Raw genomic sequence first — 22,670 nt, forward strand, 5'->3', positions numbered from 1 at the left:
CCCTCTTCCTCCCATGGTCCAAAGACACTCTAGTTAGAGTTTTTGTTAACTATAAATTGCCCGTAGCTGTGAGTGAGAGTGCCTGGTTGTCTGTCCCTTCATGTTAGATTGACAACAAAACCAGTCCAGGGTGTACCCTGCCCCTTGCCCAGTGACAGCTGGAATTGGCTCCAGCTTACTCCGGTATGGAAGGAGAAAGGTGGATGTTTGCATTTCAAATCATTAGAGCTAGATTTAGATTAGGTTAAAATGACAGTAAACATACTTGAGAATTTTAACAACTATTTATTATCTTGGAAGTATGTAACAAAATAACCGCTATGAATAAAAACAGCATTTTTGCTTTGTACATCTAAGAAAAAATGTTTACAGAAAAGCAAAACTAATCGTACAAAAACACTGGAAACATTGATACACAATAACAAAGAAGGTAAAAACAATAAAGAACAGAACATCCTCACGTCAGTGTGCAAACCGTTTATACAGAAGGACTCGCGGCCTTCAGCAAGGCAACAAATCCTGATAAATTATTTAAATAGCAATTTTCTACACACACGCACACACATAAATCAACCATCTTTCAAACAGCTACAACAAAACCGAAGAATAATTTACCTGCTAAAAACAGCATTGGACATATCATGATAAAGCAATATTATTCATAAAAAAAGAAATCTCCCATTGTTCTGTAAATCACACCAGGGTAGACCACAGGTTTGGGAGATTGTTGTGTTTGAAGAAAAAAATGTCATACTATTTACAGCTCAGGCTACAGTAGCACTAAAACGTCCATCATTTCAAAAGCATATGAAAAAGTACTTAGGTTGTGTTTTTTGATCAAATTATACAACAGCAATGAGGTAATATTTGTACATCAAAGATTTCCTTTGTTTTTCATCTCTCTCTGAAGAAAAGGCACACAAGTTATACACTTCATGCTAAATAGCTCTATTTGAAGAATAACTAATTCACTTTGTACAGCGGGAGATGATAAGATATTGACAAGAGCATGCATAATGTCTCTGACTCCTAGCTTCACCTGTTTAAGGTCTGATATTGGATGTGTTTTTGTAACTTTTCTTTAAAGCATTCAGATTTCTTTAGCTGCCTACATTGTAGGCAAATGTCAATAAATTACATGTATTTACATAATTTCAAATGGACATCCTCATAATCTGAGGGAAGTTTCTTCATCAACCAAATTTACATTTAAGATGGAGGCTATTTTTGAAGGAATATTGGCTTTGAGATCACGGGCCCCTGCAAAATTTCTGTCAACCCTTATCTTTTTAGTCTAAAATTGGAAGGCTCTTACTTCCATCTCACCCTGAGAGTTATTTCAACAAGAAGACAAGAAAAGTCAATAAGTGTAAGTTCACGAGAGCCAAGCTAAATAAAAATTGTAGTTCTCTTTCTAATACTTCTAAATAGATTCTTAGTAGATGGGTAAAGGCACTTTCTTGCCTGATTCTTGTCCAGTCGTCCACATACAATACACCCATGAACACCAACACTATGCTCCCCTTAGTTCCACTTTATTCCACACCCAACGGTTTCTAGAGTCATGTGTCCTCAAAAATTCCTAAAGATATCAATGCTATCTTCATCCTTCAAGTCCTGGCAGATCTGGTGGAATGAATGGAATATTTCATCAGTCTTTTCTTTGGGATGTCCATTCAGAAGGTAAGGTAGAAAGGCACAAGGCTAAAGAGGGTAGACTTAGAGAGAGATGTAAAGGCTTGGAAGTGCATAGATATCTATGGGGAGCATTCCCGCACAAAGATAAATGAGGTCTTTCAGAGAGCGAGGAAGCAGGCAGAGCTGGGATAGAAAGTTGTCTGTGTCCTACTGGCAAAGGTAGAGGGCTTGTTTTTTTTTTGTTTTTTTTTTCCAGAGCACGCTCTGCTCCCATGGATGTTAAGGATGGAGAAGAAGGGGCTCTCTGATCCTTAGGTAGTCAACAGGTAAGTCTGAACCTGCTTCAAGCTACTCCAAGGCTGACCACATACATGCCCCTCGCCCTGTCCAAGTGTGCGTACCGCAGAAGAAAAAGTTGCGGAGATATCGGTCCCTGGACTTTGCATCAGAAAAAATAAGTTCATACTTTGTACAAAAAAGGTGCATTCCTCAGAGCTTACTGCGCTGTGCGCTTAGGCATCTGTAAAGAAGAAACAGAAGGAATTCAGTTTGGTCTCCTAAGGGATGACATTTTTATGAGCATGGGATCACATGCAAACTGTTTTTGCAATATATAAATGCTTACCTCTGCATTCATACTTGAGGTCTGAGAAGTATACCATCTCTTGGGAAAAGACAAAAAGACCTAGCCTGCCGCCTGCATAGGTCTTGTCATAGATGCTCCCGGAATCAGCCATGATCTTCTTGCCCTCGTACATCACAACTCTGTGGAAATATATCAGAATTAAATTCTAGTTAGATTCAAGTCCTAGGATTTAAAAGCATAAACCTAGAAGATGTCTACGTGGACTATCAAAAGTCCTCCACCTACCTAATAAGTCCTGTTCTCGGTCTGTGGATCAGATGCCATCTGTAAGCAGTGAAGTCTTTCCATCCAACGTTCTTAGGGTCATGCCAGAGAGTGCGGACCTGGAATATGGGGAAATGGACAGGTCTTTACTTTTGAGTTGTTTAAATGATGGGGACAAACTTTTAAATATTCAACCAATTTCCTACCTGTCCTGGGGTATTTCCCGTGTGCCAAAGGGCATTCCTAAGGTGCTCTCCTGGGCCAGTGGTGGAGTTGACCACTTTGATGGACAGGCCAGAGTAACCCTGAGCCTTGGTGGGTTTGTTGGACCAGTAAGTCTGTGTAATCTGCTTCCACATCACAACATAGAATCTGGAACTGGACTGGTAGCCAAAAACAAAGCCGGCGTAATCATCGTCCCTCTCTGTGTTGATGAAGAAAGTTCCGCTGAAGTCCACAGAATTGAACTCGTGGTAACCTGGTTGAAAGATGCAAGAAAGAAGCCAAAGTTTTCAAGTCAGAATAACTGTATGTACCATCCTTGGTTAAAAACTGATGCAGAAGCCCATTCTTCTCACTCACCAACAGCAATGCCAGGGTCACAATTGACAGTCTGCACCAACTCTTTACCCTGATGGCGGACCACCCAGTTAGGATCAATCTGAGAGGTGCCTTTGGGGTCCAGAGGAACCATCTGGAACTTGCGGAAGTCTGTCTCACTGATGTCAAAATTCTCAGGACACACATCATAGATGTCAGGGACATTGTCTTGATCAAAGTCGTCTTTGCAAGCATCTCCACGTCCATCACCTAAAAAGAAAATGATATACCCACTATTATAATACTTGAAATATAGCAGATCACTAGACACGAAAGTTTTATCCTATCGTATTGGGAATATAGAAACATTTGAGGATTGTAGGGTTTATAACAGGACGTGTTGCTCACCATCAGAGTCCAGTTGGTCAGGGTTGAAGGCCAGTCTACAGTTGTCCTTGTCATCTGGAATGCCATCGTTGTCATCATCATGGTCGCAGGCATCACCCTTGCCATCTTTGTCGTGATCAGCCTGGTTAGCATTGGGGATGTATGGACAGTTGTCCAGGTTGTTCTGGTGTCCATCCTCATCAATGTCCTGGTTGCTATCACACTTGTCTCCAACACGGTCATCATCTGAATCCACCTGAAACGTTAAAATGTTTCAGCATCAGAATTTTGAAGAAACAAATGGATTATTGGGCCTATAAGAAGGTAGCAGATGAAAATGTTACAGTTTTGTTGCTACCCTGGTCAGCTTTCCTTCATAAAGCTGCCAAGCTCAGTCATGCAAGATCTTTCAGCATTTTCCAATTTCAGAGAATTGAAACTTTACAAGGCTCTGTGGTCAGGTAACTTACTGGGTCTAGTCATAACCTGCAACACAGCAAAACCCTAAGGGCAAGATGGCAGTGGATGAAGACAAGGGATAATAGAAAGGGTTAATAACTCCACCCTCACAGTTCACTAAGAGACCACAATTTTTGTGTATTTTTTTTCCTTTGTAACAGCAAGTAACATTGCCTTAACAATGGACTTGTCTCTTATGGCCTATAATCCAAGTGTGCAATTCAACCTTTTAAGACCAAATCTTTGTAGATTTAGACTCCTGCCTTCTTTCCCCATCTCCATTTTAAGTCCTGTTGTTCAGAACATTCCTATCTCCCAGTGTAGCATGGCACAGGTGGACTGAGCAGGCCCATAGTGTGCAGACAGGGCATATACACAGCCTGAAGCCAGCCCATTCCTCAGTAATATCCAGCCTGGGGCCTCTTCCTTCACATTAGCCAGCTAACGTCAATGGGCCATTGAAAAGACCCCAAGCCCCCCACTACGCCTTATTGAACTGATGTGCCCTTGGGCCCATACAGGATTTAGTCCACCTCTACATGGCGTGATAAAGCTTAGAAAGTTACACAGGACTAATCACTGAGGCTCTGTCTCAATTGAAAGACTGATGCTGAGATATTGCAAAAAAGAGGGAGATGAATTTGGGTTATTGTTGTTAGGTGAGGTGGAAGGAAGTGGCGTGTACTTATTTAAGTCAACACACCTGATCAGGATTATGTTCCAGTGGACAATTGTCGCACATGTCTCCAACTCCATCCAGATCTGTGTCTCTCTGATCAACATTGTACACATAGGGGCAGTTGTCCTTCTCATTCAGTATGCCTGTGAAATGAATGGAGACATAAAGGAAAACTCACAAATATGTCGGTTTTCTGGGGACTTTTTTTTGTGAAAGTTCACAGTCCTTACCATCTCCATCAATGTCAACAGCGCAAGCATCTCCTTCTCCATTGTTGTCTGTGTCCGTCTGGTCTGGGTTGCTATTATAGGGGCAGTTGTCACAGCGGTCACCAACCTCATCACGGTCATAGTCATACTGCCTGGGGTTGTATACGAATGGACAGTTGTCCTGTTTCAAAAAAGAAAGACAAGTAGGAAGTTGAGAGGAAAGATCAAGGTGCAGTTCTTGTCATTTGCCATTTAAATCTCAGTGGGTCTACTACAAGGAGCGATTGATGTGCAATGAAAGGCTACTTTATTTTTAGGTCCTGTCCCAAATCTGACGTTGGGATTAGCAAACACAGTGCAACTCCTTTAGGCCTGAACCTCAGAGTTGGAATTTGTGGTTTTGGCTCATGGTGGGGAGAAACATTTGCTTTCCTGCTAAGACTCCCCTCCCATCCCAACTCCACCTGCCTTCTAATGAGACTCAATAAAAGCCTGAGAAGGAAAACACATACATGCTTGTTTAAAGTCATATCCACAGCTGGAGAGTTTCACTTACCCTGTCATCAGGAATGCTATCATTGTCATCATCATTGTCACAAGCATCTCCAATGCCATCCTTATCATAATCTTCCTGCCCAGAGTTAGGGAGGTTTGGACAGTTATCCTAAATGACAGGAAGCACAAAAATACAGTTAGGGATTATGAAACATTTCTGTCATGGAACTTGAGGTCAAGAAAAAAAATACACCCATGCAAGATTTCCACTACTTACCTTTGTGCAGTGGTAGGTGGCATTCTCCACACAAACCAAGTCAGCATTGGGCCACCCATCCAGATCTGTGTCCTCTCCACAGATGTGGCCGTTGCCAGCGTAGCCGGGCTTGCATTCGCAGCGGTACATGGGATCTGCAAAGTGTCCAAGGTAGTTACAGCGGGCGTTTTTGTTGCAGTCGTGGCTTCCATCCAGGCAGGGATTACGGGGTGTGCACACCTGGAGAGTGAAGAGAGATGCATAGTTGGAATGATCAGTGATTAAAACGATCTGTGCATAGTCTGAATTCATGACATTCTGTTCTTACAAAGGCAGACTTTCATCAAAATAAATTAGCATGATCATGCCTGTGAGACAGAAGTGGCTTGTACTTTCATGATTTGTTTTTCATAAACTGTTCTTTTTCGTGTAGCGTCTAATTGGCTGCCAACCACAAGAGTGTACTTGCCTGTTTCTTAGCAGTGGCCTGCTCCACACCTCTACCAAACGGCTGGGGTCCTGTGTAGCGAGGAGGGCAGGGAAGACAGTTGTATCCTGGATCTGTGTTCTCACAGCGGTGCACACCATTAAACTCGAAGCAGGCATCTGGAACCTCCTTGCACTGTTATAAGGATGAAAAGAACCCCCATTGAGAGTATGAAGATGGGGACTTAGTCATTGTTTTAAAGGTGTAACTTAACTGAAGATTAACTCTCTGAGCCCTACGCTATTTTCTAACCATTTTTGTCTCACCTGGACTTTTTATCTTAAAAAACATCAACACTGTGGTGCACAGTCAAGCTCTAAACACCCTTTTTTTCAGGACAACCTGGGCTTCAAGAAAATGTGTGCTGCAGTAATGCCACTTAAACAAAAAGTTATGAGACTATAAAAACAAAAGGAAAAACTAAACAGAATTTAAAACAGATTTTTTTGTGTGTGTGTGACCGTAAAAATTTATGACCAAGACTATTTTTTGCACTTGTTCTCCCATATCTTGGGGACAGCATATTCCTGCGCTTATTTTATTCTGGCTTATTATTAGCAATTATTGAAAGCAGCTCCTGTCTACAGAGACACAGAGGGCCATGTCTCAGGCCCTCTGTCTCTTTTTCTCTCCATAATAAGGCAATCTGGCCACCTTCTCCAGTTTCTATGTGTAAACACATGCACTGTTTGGCAAAACATTATGTGATGTAGGAACAGTCTGCCATAGGTTGTCACAGTCCATGTGACATCTGTTTTAGGAGCTCTGTGGCTAATGCTAAGCTAGCAAAAGAAATGGTCGGAAATGGATTAAGAAATGGATAAAAAGACGTTCAATATCAGAGTTACTGGTGTGGAGTTAATCTTCAAAGATCCTGGTGAGTCACTCATTTTCCAGGTTTGCTAGGAAGGCTACCATAAGAGCATGAATAATGTCATTAGAATGACAAAACGAAGGGCTTCCAGAAGGAATAAAGAGTAAGTGGCTATGATTTATGCTTCAAAAGTTATTCTATTTAAAACATTTGTCTCTTCTTGTCCTATACAACATTGTTGGTTACAGAGGGTTAAATAATGGATTTTACCTCATCTATATCTTTACACTTGATACCATTGCCAGAGTAGCCAGCTGGGCATTTGCCACACTTCCAAGAACCGTCAGGGAAACTGGTGCACTTGGCTCCGGCAAAGCAGGGGTTGGACAAGCATCCATCTGAAAAAGCAATACTTAATCGTTAGCAAAATATAAACTGCAAGATCAGTGACACTGTTCAGATGTAGCATTTTTTAATCAGGTATTCAGTTATGAAATACACTGGAACACAATACTCTGTAAGTGATTAAAATGTCTCACCAACTGGGCAGGCTTTCTTGTTGCACAACTGGCTTTCTTTGGCTTCACCAACACACTCTTTCCCACCGTATTTTGGTGCAGGGTCATTGCACAAGCGTTTACGAGTCTGGACACCGCCTCCACAGGTGAGAGAGCAGGTATCCCATGGTGACCAGGGACCCCAGTTGCCATTGACTAAGAAAGACAAGAGGCATGCATATTTAATTTCTATCCCTGTTGCGTAAAACACAAATCAAGCAAGGTAACAAACACCAGATGGTTGGACTTACTCGGGCATGGAGACTTCTGACACTTCTCAGTTTGACGGCCCTCTCCCACACACTCCTTGCCGCCAAGCTGAGGGGTGGGGGAGTTGCAAAGGCGGATGCGGGTGATGACACCAGCACCACAGGTGACGGAGCAGGAGGACCAGGGTGACCAGTGGCTCCAGTTGCCGTCCTGCTTGACTGAAGGCGGAGAAGAACGATCAGATATCAGGAGAGAAAAAAGGATCAGGCTGGTTACTGTATGGGTCCACTAATTTGTTTGGGCGAAGGTATGTTGTGTTAACTCACATCGCTTGTCACACTCCTGGAGGTAGCAGTCACGGGTCTGCACAGAGGTACCCTCACAGTTGTTATTGATACGGTCGCAAGAGCGCCCACGCTGCTGGATGCCCCGCCCACATGACACGGAACAATGGGTCCATTCAGACCAAGGCGACCAGCCGCCCTCTGCAAAGTCGCTCACTGAGCAGGAGGGAGAGGGAGAGAATATGAGCGAGAGGGGAAGACGGAGACAATAAAAGAGCTATTCCAGCGAAGCAGTACCCCCTCACAAACACCCCCCTAGCCTAAATGAGGAGGGAAAACTCCTAAAGCGGAGGGCTAATAATGTGGATTTAGCTGGGACTTTTGGATAGAAAGAGGGCCCTATGTTGAGAGAGAGGGCAGAGATTAACACTCTGAGAGAGCCTGAGGAAACAGAAAGAGCCACTGTCCTCGGGATACATCGGGATGCCCTACTGGCGTATGTTTTCCTAAAGAGGAAACAGATTTTGCAAACATGGCCCTGGGTGTGTAATGGCTTCAACAAGTGGCTGAGGTCTGAATGAATGCGGCTCCCTCTGTTTATTTAGGTTGTAAAGCAGCATGACAGCCAAGCCCACGTAGGTATGAAGAACATGTCACTTCTCTTCATGAGGAAGATGGCTTCACTAAACAGTCAACCCATTTTCCATCCAACTTTAACCAATTTGGCAAATTACTGCTATTTTAACTTGAAGATTCAAAGATGATTTAAAGCACAAAGCTCCAGTGTTCCAAAGGCATAAGCACTCTTTCATTTATTCGGATGTTATTGCAGTTAAATCATCTCTAAAATTAGCGATTTTCTCTTGAATAGTATCCCTTACACATAGGGAAATATTTGTGGTTTTCTGTTTTGTAAAGCAAATAAATTATAACGGTTCTTTCAGTAAATGGGCAAGCTTTTGAATGCTCTTTCTGTTTGTGGTAATGTATACATTCTAGCTAAAGGGGGCATTTATACGGCAGCCCATAGTGCAGGATTACATAGCTGCAATCACTGTATTTTCCTTAAACTTTGCAGATTTATAAAAAAAAGGAACTCTTACGTGTTCCACAGGTTGGACAGCACTCTCCATCAGGAACAGTAGCATTAGAGCAGGGCATCAATGGGCAGGAAATCTTGCGGCACACGGTAGCAGAGTCCTGCACAAGCACATTGATAAAAATGATTCAACATATACTGTAATTACAGATGCAAATCACTCAAGTTTTGCAAATCAAACCCAGGTGTTAGGCTCAATTCCCAGTCTAAGATAGAATTCCAACACCTCAGAGCTGAATGTTGTGAAAGCCCATTTGAATAAGAGCATGTTGCAGGGCAGTTCTTCTAATTCAGTTCTTACAGCATGTCCGTGCAACCAACTCATTAAACTCTCTGCCCAACATCTGAGTTTTCACAGATCTACTATGCCAAAAGAAAACAGAATTTTGGCTGTGAAGGGAGACCCCCGTGGACAACAACCAACCCACTGGGTCAGCAGAAGGTGGGAAAGAAGCCAAGGACGAATAAAAGATGTTGGTTTCAGTGCTGAGCTAGATTTGGGCACTGAGCCTCGGACAAAAAAAACGGCAGCCTGATACCACAACTTGCGTGGGTGACTTATGAATGACTAAATGATACCAACTATCATGCTAATAATCTCCCCTCTGGATCTGGTCACTGACAGGGAAGAAAAGTAGAGGTACTCAGGAAATAACTCTTATTTGTGATATTCAAGGATCTGCCAAGTATGTTGCAGGGAATATTCTTCTTAACACTTCTCAGAGCCAAAGTCTCTCTTAATTACAGCAAAACATCACTTAAAGTCTGGTCAAGTCCCTTTAGGCTACACCAGGCTTGACAGCAGACCTCTCATTACAACAGTAAAGGCTGCTGGCCAAGCGCCAGGGCTTCACTCTGCTAATTACTGACCAGACCAGCTGAGTGCTCCTAAGTGTGTGAGTGGTCTTTACATACATGCAAGTCAAGATCGTGGAGTGCATCCCTTCAGGCTCACTCTGAAAACTCAGAATCCACTCTGGAGATCTCACCTGACAAGTGCACTCGGTGCAGTCGTCCACGGTCCACTCGTCTCTGTTCTTGTGCACAATGCCATTGTGGATGCACACACCGCTGTGAATGCCGATACGATTGGTAATCAGTCTGTTCTCATCAGTCTGGGAGGGAGAAAGAGAGGACGTACATTGATTTGATTATTTGGCTCCTAACTGACCCTTTGTCAAGCCCCATCTTTGCTTGATTTGACAAAATCTCTTGTCACCTGGCTCCTTTCCATTTGAAAGAATAAAAAAATACCCCACTATTTCACTAACTTCTTCTTATTTATTTATATTTAATGGATTTGATTCCTTTATAACTTAGCATTAGTGGGAGAATAAAGACAAAAAATATTGTAGTGTGCGAGAACTCCAACTCTTTTAAAACTTGTTAAATTGCTCCAAATGTTACCCAGGTCTGATGCTAGCAATGCCAACTAACGATAGCTGTGCTTCCTTGGTTGCGGTCTGTCTGACCTCCACTGTTTTAACTAAAATATTAATCTCTAAAATAACCTTGAAATGTTTCCAGCAGGGCCTTCGATACGCTGCTGAGTTACGTGCACAGTATGACATTCCACAAGTGCAAAATCACTAGCCTCAATGATTTGACAAGTTTTTGAGATTTCTAGTGATCCTGGTGAACCCTACTGTATCTTTGTCTTAGTCTTGTGAAGGAATCACATCAGTAAATCTTTTGTGATGGTATCATGTCATGTTAGGTAACAAAATCTTGTCCTGATGTGATCCTGACGATCATTGTATGCTATCGTTAAGACTGTCTTCACGACTGCACAAGTTCATATGTCATCAGGGATCAAGAACATTTCTGACATTGCTTCATTTATCAATATTGGTTCTCTGTATTTCCTTATCATCCTAGGTGCTAATGCGAATATTGTATTGTTCTATTTTCTATGAATCATGGCCATTAATGCTAATTCTTCACATATTGCTACAATCATTATTGAAGTTAAAGCCATATACAACAAAACTGGAGATAAGTTTATGGCCACGACTGCTTTAAATTTATCTTCCACTTGTTGTTTTGTTGTTTCTCTTATCCCTCTCATCTTCCTGCTTTTCTTCCAACCCCAGCTCAGCTTTGGCAGATGGCTGTCAACATGAGTCTGGTCAGCTTGACTGTCCTGCCCTTTAAAAGGAAGGTTTTTTGTCGCCACTGTAACAGGTTAAAATACTGCCACTGCTGAGCTCATGGTGGTTACTGCTGGTCTTTATTTTAATAGGCTACAATGGAGTACAGTCTAAACCTGCCCTCTTTGTAAAGTGTCTTCAGATAACTTTGGTTATAAATTGAGACTATACATACAGACATTGGTTGATTCATTGACATGCCAGTCTTGTTGAATCTGAATTGCGAAGCATCCTGGATGAATCTTTGTTTACATTACACTACTAGAATTTTTGTCTGTCCCCATGTTTTGCGATTGGGCCAAAATCAGACTAAACTGTAGTAATTGATTCACCTTAACCAAGATTGGTGTATCAGCAGACAAATCAGAGGGCCAGCAGCGATAAATAATGGCAGGTACTCTCTATTCTTGAGTATGTACTTAAATATCTATTGGAAACTGTGTTTATGAGGTATTATCTTTTCAACGTTTGGAAGTTTTTGACTAACCTGACATGCTAGATGGATTTGTTTCACACATCCATCTGGGAAAGCTTCAATAGGAAATGTTTGGCTTTGAAAAAAACTCGAACACGTTCTGCCTGTCACATCTCTACGGGCCAATCAGAGCAAGAAAACACATGACGTAGCTGCAATTGAGCTATGTGTGTGCAGCTACCGAGGAATAACGTGAAACATGGTGACTATAGACGTGTAAGTACTTGACTTTTGTTGTTTTTGAAGAAAACAACTCACTGCTGTTCTTTGTTCTTCTTTTAACAAAGAAATGTCTTCAAGTTCTGATAAAACTGGCGCTTTAGCAGCATCCACGCTAAGCTCTTCTGCCATAATTGCACCGGCCTCTTGCTGCTGCTTGCTTAAGTCACGACTCTGCCATGCCTGAAAGTACTGCCCCTCGTCGCTGATTGGTCCTGTCACTTTCTAACTGGGCCCAAACAGTTCAGATGGAAGCTTTGCAAGATAGATTCGCCAGTGAGAAACAAGGAAAGAGGCGTATCCATCTGCTTTGCAAGGTTAGTTTTGACACCGTTGACCATTAAAACAACAGAGACTGTGTCATTTTTACACACAGTCTGGATAAAGTATGAAAATATGAATAATTTTAACACTGATTTAAACATTTTCTTGGTAGCATTTGCTGCAGGCAATTAAAAAGTGAAGAACGTTAATGTGTTAGTCTTCTATAAACCCCTTTGTTTTCTTGGCACTTATTTCATATCCACTTTACTAAATAATTTTTTAGGGATGCACGATATCATCAGTAGGATACTGGAATCTTTAGATATGAAACTTCTGCTGATATTTACAGCTGATATTTTACCTACTTACATCAGATGGCATCTTTTTCTCATTTTATCATCATTTCAAATACTTTAAATTTTGTGTTAAGGACTGAAATTGGTTCATTCTCAAACCTTTAATTGTGTGTTTTAAGGGCTGAAGTTTCAGGTCTGAACTACATTTGAATATTGGCCTCTGCAAAATGTATTTTCTTACATTCAGCATGTTGGATATTGCCACAAATCCAGTATTGTGCATCCCTAGTTTTTTTTTATGCAAAATTTGACAATGAAATTTAAGCTTCAGTGCCATCCAGAGGGAGGGCACAAAGGCAAACATTTAGCATAAAGGCTCACAGCCTGCAGGTTTCCTTCTTACCAGCCTGCGGAGTTCATTGGACAGCTCCTTGACCACGACACCGAGACCCTTCAGCTCCTTAAACATGCTGATCAGGTCCTCACAGGAGAAGCCACACACCATCTGCAGATCTTCACAGGGGTAAGAACACAAGGAGAGAGGTCAAGGTACATAAAATCCTTCCCCCTTTAGACCAGCCTGGTAAGCTGAGCCAGGACAGGATGGTAAAGTTCGAGTTACATGCTGCAGTCTTTACCTTTAGTCTTGTGCCCGGTGTACTCAGTTCTGATGGCTGAGGAGCCGTTCAGGTTCTCCAGGATCATGGTGTCAGTCATGATGGCTAGATAAAGAACAGAAATCATATCACATCCTGCACATTCATCTTTTTAATTAATAAAGAAAGGGAACTGTTATTAACATTAGAAACATGCCACACTGCTCTTAGAGATAATGAAAAGTTAATACTGCACAGCCCAGTGAGCATGATGGGAAACCACAACAGCTTGAGATAATTGAAACTGGCATTCCTGTGTTATAAGTGGTAACCAGCCTCAGAGGGAGGGATTATGGAGAAATCAGCATGCAGTTTAAGTGTACACACATTTCTTTGATAAGGACTTGGCAGCAAATGAGTAAACACAGAAGACGTTTGGTTACTTACTGTTTTGGCATCCTTTGTTGCGCAGGATGGCATCCAGTGTGGTTCCAAACACAAACCGCACGTTTTGTAGGACCCCCTGCAACGATCAGTGTTCAGTTTAGGTTATAATCCAGCGCATAAAAAGATTATCATTGCATGCATAAAGCCGTTAAGATAACATTTAAGTCCTGCACTTTGTGCGCTTTTACGCATTTGGACAGAGATTGCGCATAGCCTAAAAACTGCATAGTTTGAAACTTAAAGCTCAATCCAGCGTCTGTGCCCCCTGCTCTCACCATGAATCTCTCATTCACAGCTCCCTTGCCAACTCTGAGGCGCGCGCTGGCAGGGGTCTCCAGGGTCAGGATGCTCTGGATGGGCGCATCCAGCTCGGCGGTGTTCACCTCCTCGCATCCCGCGTACAGCTGCGCGCGGTCCTCCTGCACGAAGAGCGTGATATTCTTCCAGTGGCCCGTGGCCAGATCCACATCCTCGATGGAAACCACCTGCTGCTTGTTCTCAGTGGAGAAAACTATGTCCAAGGTGTTCGCTTTGCCGTTGGAGACGATCTCAAACACGGGTCCGGAGCCGTCCAGCTTCTCCACGGTCAGGAGGCTTCCTCTGGTGCGTTTAAACTGCTTAAAGTTGAGCAGGAGGAGGAACCCTCTCTCGGCGTGGATGGAATCGATCAGGTTCCTAAAGGCGCTCTCGGGAACCGGGGGGATCAGGTCCGGGTTGAGGATCTTGTAGGCGGGGCTGTATGGGTCGTCTCCTTTCACCAGGGTGACCCCGTGGTTCTTCTTGGGGACTTGGACGAGATCAAACAAGTCATACACGCTATTGTCGTCTCGGGACTCTGCAGGGAATAAAAAGTAGTCAGTCTTTGTTTGGCACTGAACCGAAACTCTGTTGTTTCCACTTTCAAAACACAGCCAGCTTTGCAAGGCAGCATCCTATAGCTGCGTAAAAAACTGTCTGAAAGTGAACTGAAAGTCTGCAGAGTTTGACTTCTAGAACTCAGCTGAGGCGGACTCACCTGCAATACGCACACCCTCGCAGGTCCAAAGCATCAAGAGCAAAAAAATCCCTGTCAGCTTCATGGTGAAACCTGCTGCCTGTGACAAGAAACGACAACCTTCTCACCATTTACAACTTTAAAGTCAATGTCAAACAAATAAAGCATGCAACAGGTTATAAAGTAACCATTTCAAGCCAGTGCAGCTGCAGAAATACGCACAATCCAAAGAGAATAATTTTCAACTCACCTGCCTCACAAAAACAGCAGAGCAGAAATAATAAAATCCAATAAGTGGAAAAAAGTCCAACAATAATCCTCAAGTGTGACTTTATGGCGTTATTTGAAAGTAAAAGGCTCCACTGTGCAAAAAAAATGGGTAAATTATAAAATATTTTGTCTTTTTATTTTTCCTCTTGATTGAAAACTTTCCTCGCTGCTTTCAGCCGCTTAAAAACTCCCTTTTAAGCCGAGGGGGACAAAGTGCTATTTAAATAGTTTGATGCCATTCCTAAGAAGTGGCCTCGTCCAATCAGGAGAGAGCAGAAAAAGGGACGAGCTTAGAGAGAGAGAGAGAGAGAGAGAGAGAGAGAGAGAGCCAGTGTGCTGCTCTCAGACTCTTAATGGGGCAGTGTTTCCTCTTACAGCTTCCATCCATCAGTCCTCAGAAGTCTCAGGGTCTCCCATAAGCACACTACTGGGTACTGTAAGATTTCTATGAGAGCCCACAAATGCCCCTCTGCTGGCAGAGTGAAAAGAATTCACTATGGTGATTTCACTATGGTGGATCCATATGGCATCAGCAGCTGCAGTTTTCCTGGTATTCCTATACACAAATAGTGCAGGTATTTCAGATTTACTTTTTTTCCTTAGAAATCCTCTCATATTTTTCTTCTTAATTCCTAAAATATGAATTAAAATGATTCAGGATAAGCTCTTAAATGTAAATAGCGTACATTTATGAAATATATCCACAATTATGAAGCAGTTTCCTCTTTTATTTCATGTCAGACAGGTCTGATATCAGGACTGACTTGAAGTCCATCCTCAGCTGGCTGCAGTTCCACCTCTGACCAATAGGAGTCGACATGAGCTCACTAGAGGCGCCCGAGGCAGTGGAAAGTGAAGCTGCAGCACACCTGAACTTTTACTTGGAATTTCGATGTTTTTGTTGATATTTCTTCATAAAAAACAGACTCGGAAACATACTGGTGATAGGGAGTTGCACAATCCTGTACACTCTCAAAAAAAAAAAAAAAAAAAAAAAAAAAAAAGTGAAAGCAAGGAGCAGTTTTTAAAGGAAGCAATGATGCCTGCTTGAAGTGAACAGAAAAGAACAGACAGAGAGGAAGAAACATAAAACTATACACTCTGGATAAAACCAGGAGGAATCATGGCGTGTTACTAAAGCAATAAAAACAAGGTCAAGCAATAAAACGTCAATATTAAATCCATTATATATTAATTTGAAGAAAGGAAAAATGTTTATTGAGGCAGCTGTTTTACTAAACATACAGAGTGCTATGGAAGCCCATATCTGCCAAATTAAAAAAATGTAAAAGTAAAGCAATTCTTGAAAAAAATCCTAAATCATAATTATGGGATTAAAATGTTATGAGATAAAAACACTGAAATAATGACTTTTTATCTCACAATTTTGACTTTTTTCTCATAATTACGACTTTTTATCCTATTATTTTGATTTTTATGTCATAGTTATGATTTTTTATCCCATAATTTTGACATTTTATCCCATAATTATGACATTTTAACTCATAATTCTGACTTTTTATCTAAAAATTATGACATTTTTTCTCATAATTTCGACTTTTATCTCAAAATTATGAATTTTTCTCTCATAATTACGATTTTTTATCCCATAATTTTGACATTTAATCACATAATTATGACTTTTTATCTCATAATTTTGTCTTTTCATCTGATAATTATGACATTTTGTCTCATAATTTTGACTTTTCATCTCATAATTATGACTTTTTATCTCATTGTTATGACTTTTATCTCACAATTATAATTTAGGTATAATATTTAGGGTTTTTTTTTATTTTGATTTCCTAACTTTCACATTTTTATTTTTTAAGTGTCAGAGATGGACTTCCATAGGGTTCACTGGTGGTGCCTTAGCCAGTAGATGAAAATGTACTAGTGCACTTAAAGCAGTCTGAAAGATAGATAGATGGATAAAATGAAAAAACACACTTGCATTTGAAGTGAAAATGTAAATTACCTGCACCATTTCTAATGAAAATGCAAGAATCCATACACACTTAACTTTATATTAAATTTACATTGATTTTTTTTATCAGAAGCAGAGATGCTAAATATCCAGGGCCCATCCCAAATCTGGGATCAGGAGACATGCTCAACTGGAATTCTTGCTTATCAGGCAGTTTTATCAACTATGTGCAAGTCATCCTCAATACAAAATAAGATTTATAATGCCAAAAAATCAACCCAATTCACTTCATTTATATAGCACAGAACACACAAATCAAAATCATTAAGAAGAAGATATAAAAGCCAATAAGAACATCATTAGCAGTGGGAAAGAGAAAACATTAAAGCATAAAAGCATCAGACACCCACCAAAAACCAATGATCAAGAGACCAGAATAACCAGCAGCAAAAGCACTCAAACAACATTAAAACCCTAAAGCAGAAAAAACAAACGAATAAAAACAGAGACAGACATTTAGCATCATTAGAACACAGGAAATACAGAAACCCAGAGACATGATTATTACTACACAGTGTGAGTGAATGAGGAAAGAATACAATGAAAAAAGTACAAGCAGTAGAATCACAGAAAAGCCAGAAATAAACAGAAGCAATAAGATAAAATGTGTGAATTAAAGCACTCAAAATTAAAAATTAAAGACATTTATATAATTTTAGCTAAGTGCCAGATCAAGCAGAATTTTGAGGAGGGTGTGCCAGGTAAAAGTCCACCTAATATACTAGTTATTCATGGTGATGCAATGTTAGAGCAGTTTAATGCAGCCACGTCTTCAGTAGCCCTCTCTTGTTTGACAGTTTTGGTTTGGTAGGTTGCCACATGTTTTTCAGGAGAATTTCAGGAGCTGTTTGAGTTTTAAGGAGGCAGGATCATCGAAACCAAACACACTAAAATGTTTATTCTAAAGAGTAAACCACTGATAGTTTACAGGGAGAACTTCTCCTTTATTTACCAGATTGCAACATGCATGTTTTTCTATTTCTGAAGCACATTTTTGGCTGTTTGTTTTTCTTTAGTGAAATGAACTTCCACTGAATCACCATGGAAACCTAAATGAAAACATAAAACATTTATGGAGCTATTTCTCTCACTAATACGTGCTCTTTTTTATCAGGTTTGTTAGCGATGTGGCACAAGGGCAAAGAGAGTCAGCTCTGGGTAAGTACTGGGAGTGACGTTGAGCTGGTAAACATAGGAGCGAGTCTGAGAGCATTATTTACCCTACCACTGTGTCTGAGAAGTATCACATTAAAGTACATTCATTTTTTAATTTTATCAATCCATCCATTCTTTACTGCTTATCCCGTTAGGGGATATCCCAGCTGTCATGGAGTGAGGGACTGGGTACACCCTGGACTGGTTGCCAGTCAATCACAGGGCTGACATATACAGTAGAGACAGACAACCAGGCACATTCACACCTACGGCCAATTAAGAGTCACCAATCAACCCAACAAGCATGTCACTGGAGGTGGGAGGAATCCGGAGTACCTGGAGAGAACCCACGCATGCACAAAACATGCAAACTCTGTGAAATTCTGACCAGGAAGTGAACCAGGGAGTTTCTTGCTGTGAGGCAACAAGTCCTGTGCCGCCCTGCAGCCCAATTACATAACCCAGCTCTTATATTTCCCATTTTAAAAAGACGGATTAATACACGAAGAAAATCTAGAAATGGGAGCACGTGTTTGTGCTCTGTGTATATTTTAACTTAAATTTGACATCATTGCCTTTGACAGATCTGTAACTGAATATTTTCCTCTTTTCTGACTGACAGTAACTTCAGCTCTTGTTGTCTCAGTGTAAGTTGATGACTTAGACGAATGCCTTTATGCTGAGTATGATGGGATTCAGAGCTATGAGTTTAACAGACTCATGTATGAGTGTCTCTGTGAAGGAGGTGAGATGTCAAGGGATGAGGGGTCTACCCTGAGGGGTCCTGAGATCGGAGCTGAGCTGACTCTTCTGGTGCCTGTGAGTCTTAGATCAGGATTCACGATGGGCCCTGCAGGTAGCTTGTTTCAGCCTGTGGAGGGGAGCTGTCAGGTGGCAGGACATTTGACTTTTCTACGCCGTCAGATGGAAATATGTCAAAATATGTTAGTCAAGGAAAACCTTAACCCCATGTGAGCACGGGGGCCTAATGATGTTTGGGTGATGTGAAATTTGGGAGCTGGTTTAAGCTCATTAAAGACTCCTGTTATTGTTTGGATGTTATTTTCTAGGCTCAGCCACTGAAGAAGAAGAAAGGCCATTTGCAGAAAATGAAGTGCTGTTTTTGGCAGAAGAAATTCTAAACAGAAGGATCAAGGGAGAATTTGTCTGAATACACACAGACTGCCACACACAGTCACTGATGACTGTTGGACTGTAGAGGATGTTTACTGCTTTGTTACAGGAAGAAGAAAAGAGCGGCAAAACAAGGAAATGAGGGGGAGGAAAATGAGATAAACATGAAAGATGTGCAAAATCAAGGAGAGGAGACAAAGGTAGATGAGCAGACAAAGGCAACAGCAGAATCAAAATGAAGATATTTTAAACAAGAGAAGGAGTGGAAACAAAAAGGAAATGGGAAAACAAAAGGAAAGAGATCGTGATATACAAGCCGAGTCTAGGAAATGAGGGACAGTGGGAGGTAAGGGGGAAAGGGTGAAGAATAGATAAACATGGAAAGGTGTGGCGATACAAAGAGCTGGAAGATAGAAGAGTGAAAGAGTAAAGAGGTGAAAGATACTGAGCATAGGAGAGGAAAAACGGGACAGGAAGTGACAAATGTCAAGAAAAAGAAGACTGGGAAGTGCCAATACAGACAACCAAAGATCCAGGAAATCAAGGATGCCCTGGATGCTGCTTTTGAATCTGCATCTGTTAATGGTGAGAGCATCGTCGTTGTTGTAGAGCAGGTCGCCTACTTTGGCAGCATCGATCTGCTGGCCTCAAGTCTGAGATCAACTGCAGACTTGGCCTGACACACGGAGTGATAGGTTCACTGGACAAGGTGGTGTGGCATTCCAGGTGTCTGAGCATGCAGGAAAGTCAGAGCCTTCCGGTCCTTGGTCCTCCTGGTCTTACTATACTTTTGTTAGGCCTGGATGCTGAATGATGGCCAGAGGCGCTGGCTGGACTCTTTTCTGAACTTCTCTTTTGTGCATTTTTGGGTGTCATTGGAAAGATGCTAATGTACCGAGGAGAGGCAAGGATGGGAAGGGTAAGCTGCCTGATATGGGAGTGGCAGCTGTGCTTCTACGGGAACCTGACACTCTTTCTCAAGCCTGATCCAGCTCACCGCATAACCGGATGCCCAGGACCCAGTTGGTTGGACCAAACCTCGGGGGTGACCTTGTGTCCTGGAATGGTCAGTTGGGAAAAGAGATGGGCCGTGGGCTTAGACGATGGCCATCGGGATGCCGGAGCAGTACAGGACCAAGTTTGGCGAGGGGAAGTGCCAAACCAGCATATACTTCCGTACTTGACCTGACCACTTGTGCAGTGTTCCAGAGCTGCAGTGGTTTGCTCTGGTGGACGGCGTGCACCTTCAATCACTGGAAGCATTACTGGAGCAGCTGGAGACTCAAGATCAATGGATAACTACCAGTTCACGCAGTAAGAGTATGTAAACAACAGATTCTTTTCTAGGGTTAATCTGCAATTAATTTCAACATTATTCCATGTTTTTTGGTGGGTGAGTATATTAGGAAGTTAAAAAGTTTATGTTTGCTACAAAGGATGTGCAGTTTCATACAAAATTCTGTTGTTTTTCCACCTCAGAAGTTAACTTGTCTTTGTCAGTGTAGCTCTGTGACTGGTCTGACTGGCCAGTGACCTGTTGCTTGTGCCACAGGATGGGACGATATGTTGATACAGTGATGATCTACTATCAGGAGTCGGGCATTGTGTTGTATTTTTAAGTTCACCGGATAGTTTGCACTTTTTTCCGACTGTTCACTTCGTTCTGTGGATTGGCATGTTTTAGTAGCAGCCTGTACTGAAACCAGATCTAGCATATGTCTCCAGCAGAGATCTCCAGCCTCTGTACAACTGCTCTACAGCTGAGGCAAACTGGAGGCTGCCACCTCTTATGTCAATGATCCATTGAACCCAAAAGTACCAAAACTATAAAAACAACTGCATCCATTTCATAAGAAAGGTGCTAACTTTGGGGCTGAGCAACGAACGTGAGAGCTCAGCTCAAGTACTGGGAAGCTGGGACTTTTGCTCTTGCACCCACAGCTGAAATATGAAATCAAAAATATTTGAAACGGATATTTATATCATCAGATTTCTACTAGTATCGTCTCAAAGTTTAAAAACATGGCAACCCTGGAGGAAAGTTAAACATGATGGATAAAAATAGATGGAAGAAAAAACAAACTGAAACATGGAAAGGGCAAAATTGGGAAGCAAATGGAGATGAAGATGGAAACAGACAGTAAAAGAAGCACACAGGGTAGGACAACAAAAATATACCATGAAAAAATGATAAGCATGCAAGATCAAGAGAAAAGGAGAAGACAACCAAGGCTTAGAAATGTATAGAGTAGAAACAATGACACAAAAAAAAAGGACTAAAGACAAGAGATGAGTATCGATGCAAGACTTCACAAGAGGAGAGAAATGAACTTGCACACATTAAATTTCACAGTTTAGTGAACGGAATAATCCACGATCTGATTCTCTATCTACCCTCTAATCCATGCTCAGGAAATCAGTGAGTAACATTTTATGCTGTCTGATGAAACTTTCCATAACACCCACTCTGTCCTTCAGCTGAAGCATCACAACTGATCCTGACCCAGGTTTGCTCGAGGGCTGTTGACTAAATCAGCCAACATTTCTTGTAATGTAGCATTAGTAAGATGATGATGGGGATGACTAAGGGGTCTGGATTAAAGGTGTTGAAATGGTTGTAGTTTTATTGTGACAGCTAACAGAGGAAACTCTTCTCAGCTGTCAGATTTGTGTTCCAGTCATGTAGTGGGCGTATTTTTCTGTTGAAGATGTGTCACACTTTCTGTGGAAGAGAGAAATCAATTGGATGTAATTTTGTTTCATAAAGGATGATTAAATAGAAATTTGCGTATCGACAGTGTATTTGTATCCAAATGTTTCCATGGAATATGCTGCCACTGTTATGTGTTCAGCACAAAGCAATTACAGCATATAGAGCGCACATCAGGACACACATTTCAGTCTTTAGAGAATTGCTTCTTTTTCCATGAATGCAGAAATCACAGGGCCCTACTTTAGAGAAATGAATACCTAAAACTGCAAGTAAATACATATTCGCTCTGAAAACTGTGCAACAAATTTGCCAACATTTTTGTGCAATCAGGTCAGTGTATTTTCTGGCAGATCCATTTCCTGTCTGAAACCAGACTCAAAAATCATTAGAAACTCCATCCATCCATCCATCCATCCATCTATCCATCCATCCATCCATCCATCCATCTTCTTCTGCTTATTCGAGGTTGGATCGTGGGGGCAGCAGCCTAAGCAGGGAAGCCCAGACTTCCCACTCCTCAGGCACTTTGTCCAGCTCTTCCCGGGGAATCCCAAGGCGTTCGCAGGCCAGCCAGGGGACATAGTCTCTCCAGTGTATCCTGGGTCTTCCCCGGGGCCTCCTCCCAGGGGGACCTGCCCGGAACACCTCACCAGGGAGGCGTCCAGGAGGCATCCTGACCAGATGCCTGAGCCACCTCATCTGGCTCCTCTCAACGCGGACGAGCAGTGGCTCTACTCTGAGTCCCTCCCAGATGGCCAAGCTTCTCACCCTATCTCTAAGGGAGAGCCCAGACACCCTATGGAGGAAACTCATTTCAGCCGCCTGTGTCCATGATTTGTCCTTTCTGTCACTACCCACGGCTCGTGACTATAGGTGAGGGTAGGAACGTCGATCGACCAGTAAATTGAGAGCTTTGCCTTTCGACTCAGCTCTTTCTTCACTATGACAGCCCGAAGCAGAGACCGCATCACTGCCGACACCGCACTGATCCGCCTGTCGTGTTAGA

At 41.9% G+C, this 22,670-nt stretch overlaps 1 protein-coding gene across 1 annotated transcript; it reads right to left on the reverse strand.

The window, feature by feature from the left end:
• Positions 1-265: 265 nt before the first annotated feature.
• On the reverse strand, positions 266-14,856 carry thbs1b (thrombospondin 1b). The gene is made up of 23 exons (XM_041805484.1): positions 14,656-14,856; positions 14,427-14,505; positions 13,687-14,246; positions 13,412-13,487; positions 13,007-13,090; positions 12,772-12,881; positions 9,954-10,079; positions 8,969-9,065; positions 7,908-8,081; positions 7,623-7,799; positions 7,354-7,527; positions 7,085-7,212; positions 5,983-6,135; positions 5,535-5,753; positions 5,319-5,426; positions 4,784-4,943; positions 4,578-4,696; positions 3,437-3,671; positions 3,071-3,298; positions 2,695-2,966; positions 2,510-2,607; positions 2,264-2,403; positions 266-2,158 (listed from the first exon to the last, which is right to left on the reverse strand). Exons 2-23 carry the CDS (start codon positions 14,488-14,490, stop codon positions 2,151-2,153), a joined length of 3,510 nt encoding a protein of 1,169 aa, XP_041661418.1. The 5' UTR covers positions 14,491-14,505; positions 14,656-14,856; the 3' UTR covers positions 266-2,150.
• Positions 14,857-22,670: the final 7,814 nt, after the last annotated feature.

This window comes from Cheilinus undulatus, linkage group 14 (genome assembly GCF_018320785.1).
Source record: "Cheilinus undulatus linkage group 14, ASM1832078v1, whole genome shotgun sequence".
Classification (NCBI taxonomy): Eukaryota; Metazoa; Chordata; class Actinopteri; order Labriformes; family Labridae; genus Cheilinus; species Cheilinus undulatus.

Excerpts from the sequence above, each read along its gene's own strand:
- thbs1b (XM_041805484.1), bottom strand. The coding sequence starts at position 14,490 with ATGAAGCTGACAGGGATTTTTTTGCTCTTGATGCTTTGGACCTGCGAG. Across the intron at positions 3,299-3,436 it reads TGACCAACTGGACTCTGATG|GTGATGGACGTGGAGATGCT; the intron begins GTGAGCAACACG and ends TTTTCTTTTTAG. Across the intron at positions 2,608-2,694 it reads CGGGAAATACCCCAGGACAG|GTCCGCACTCTCTGGCATGA; the intron begins GTAGGAAATTGG and ends CCCATATTCCAG.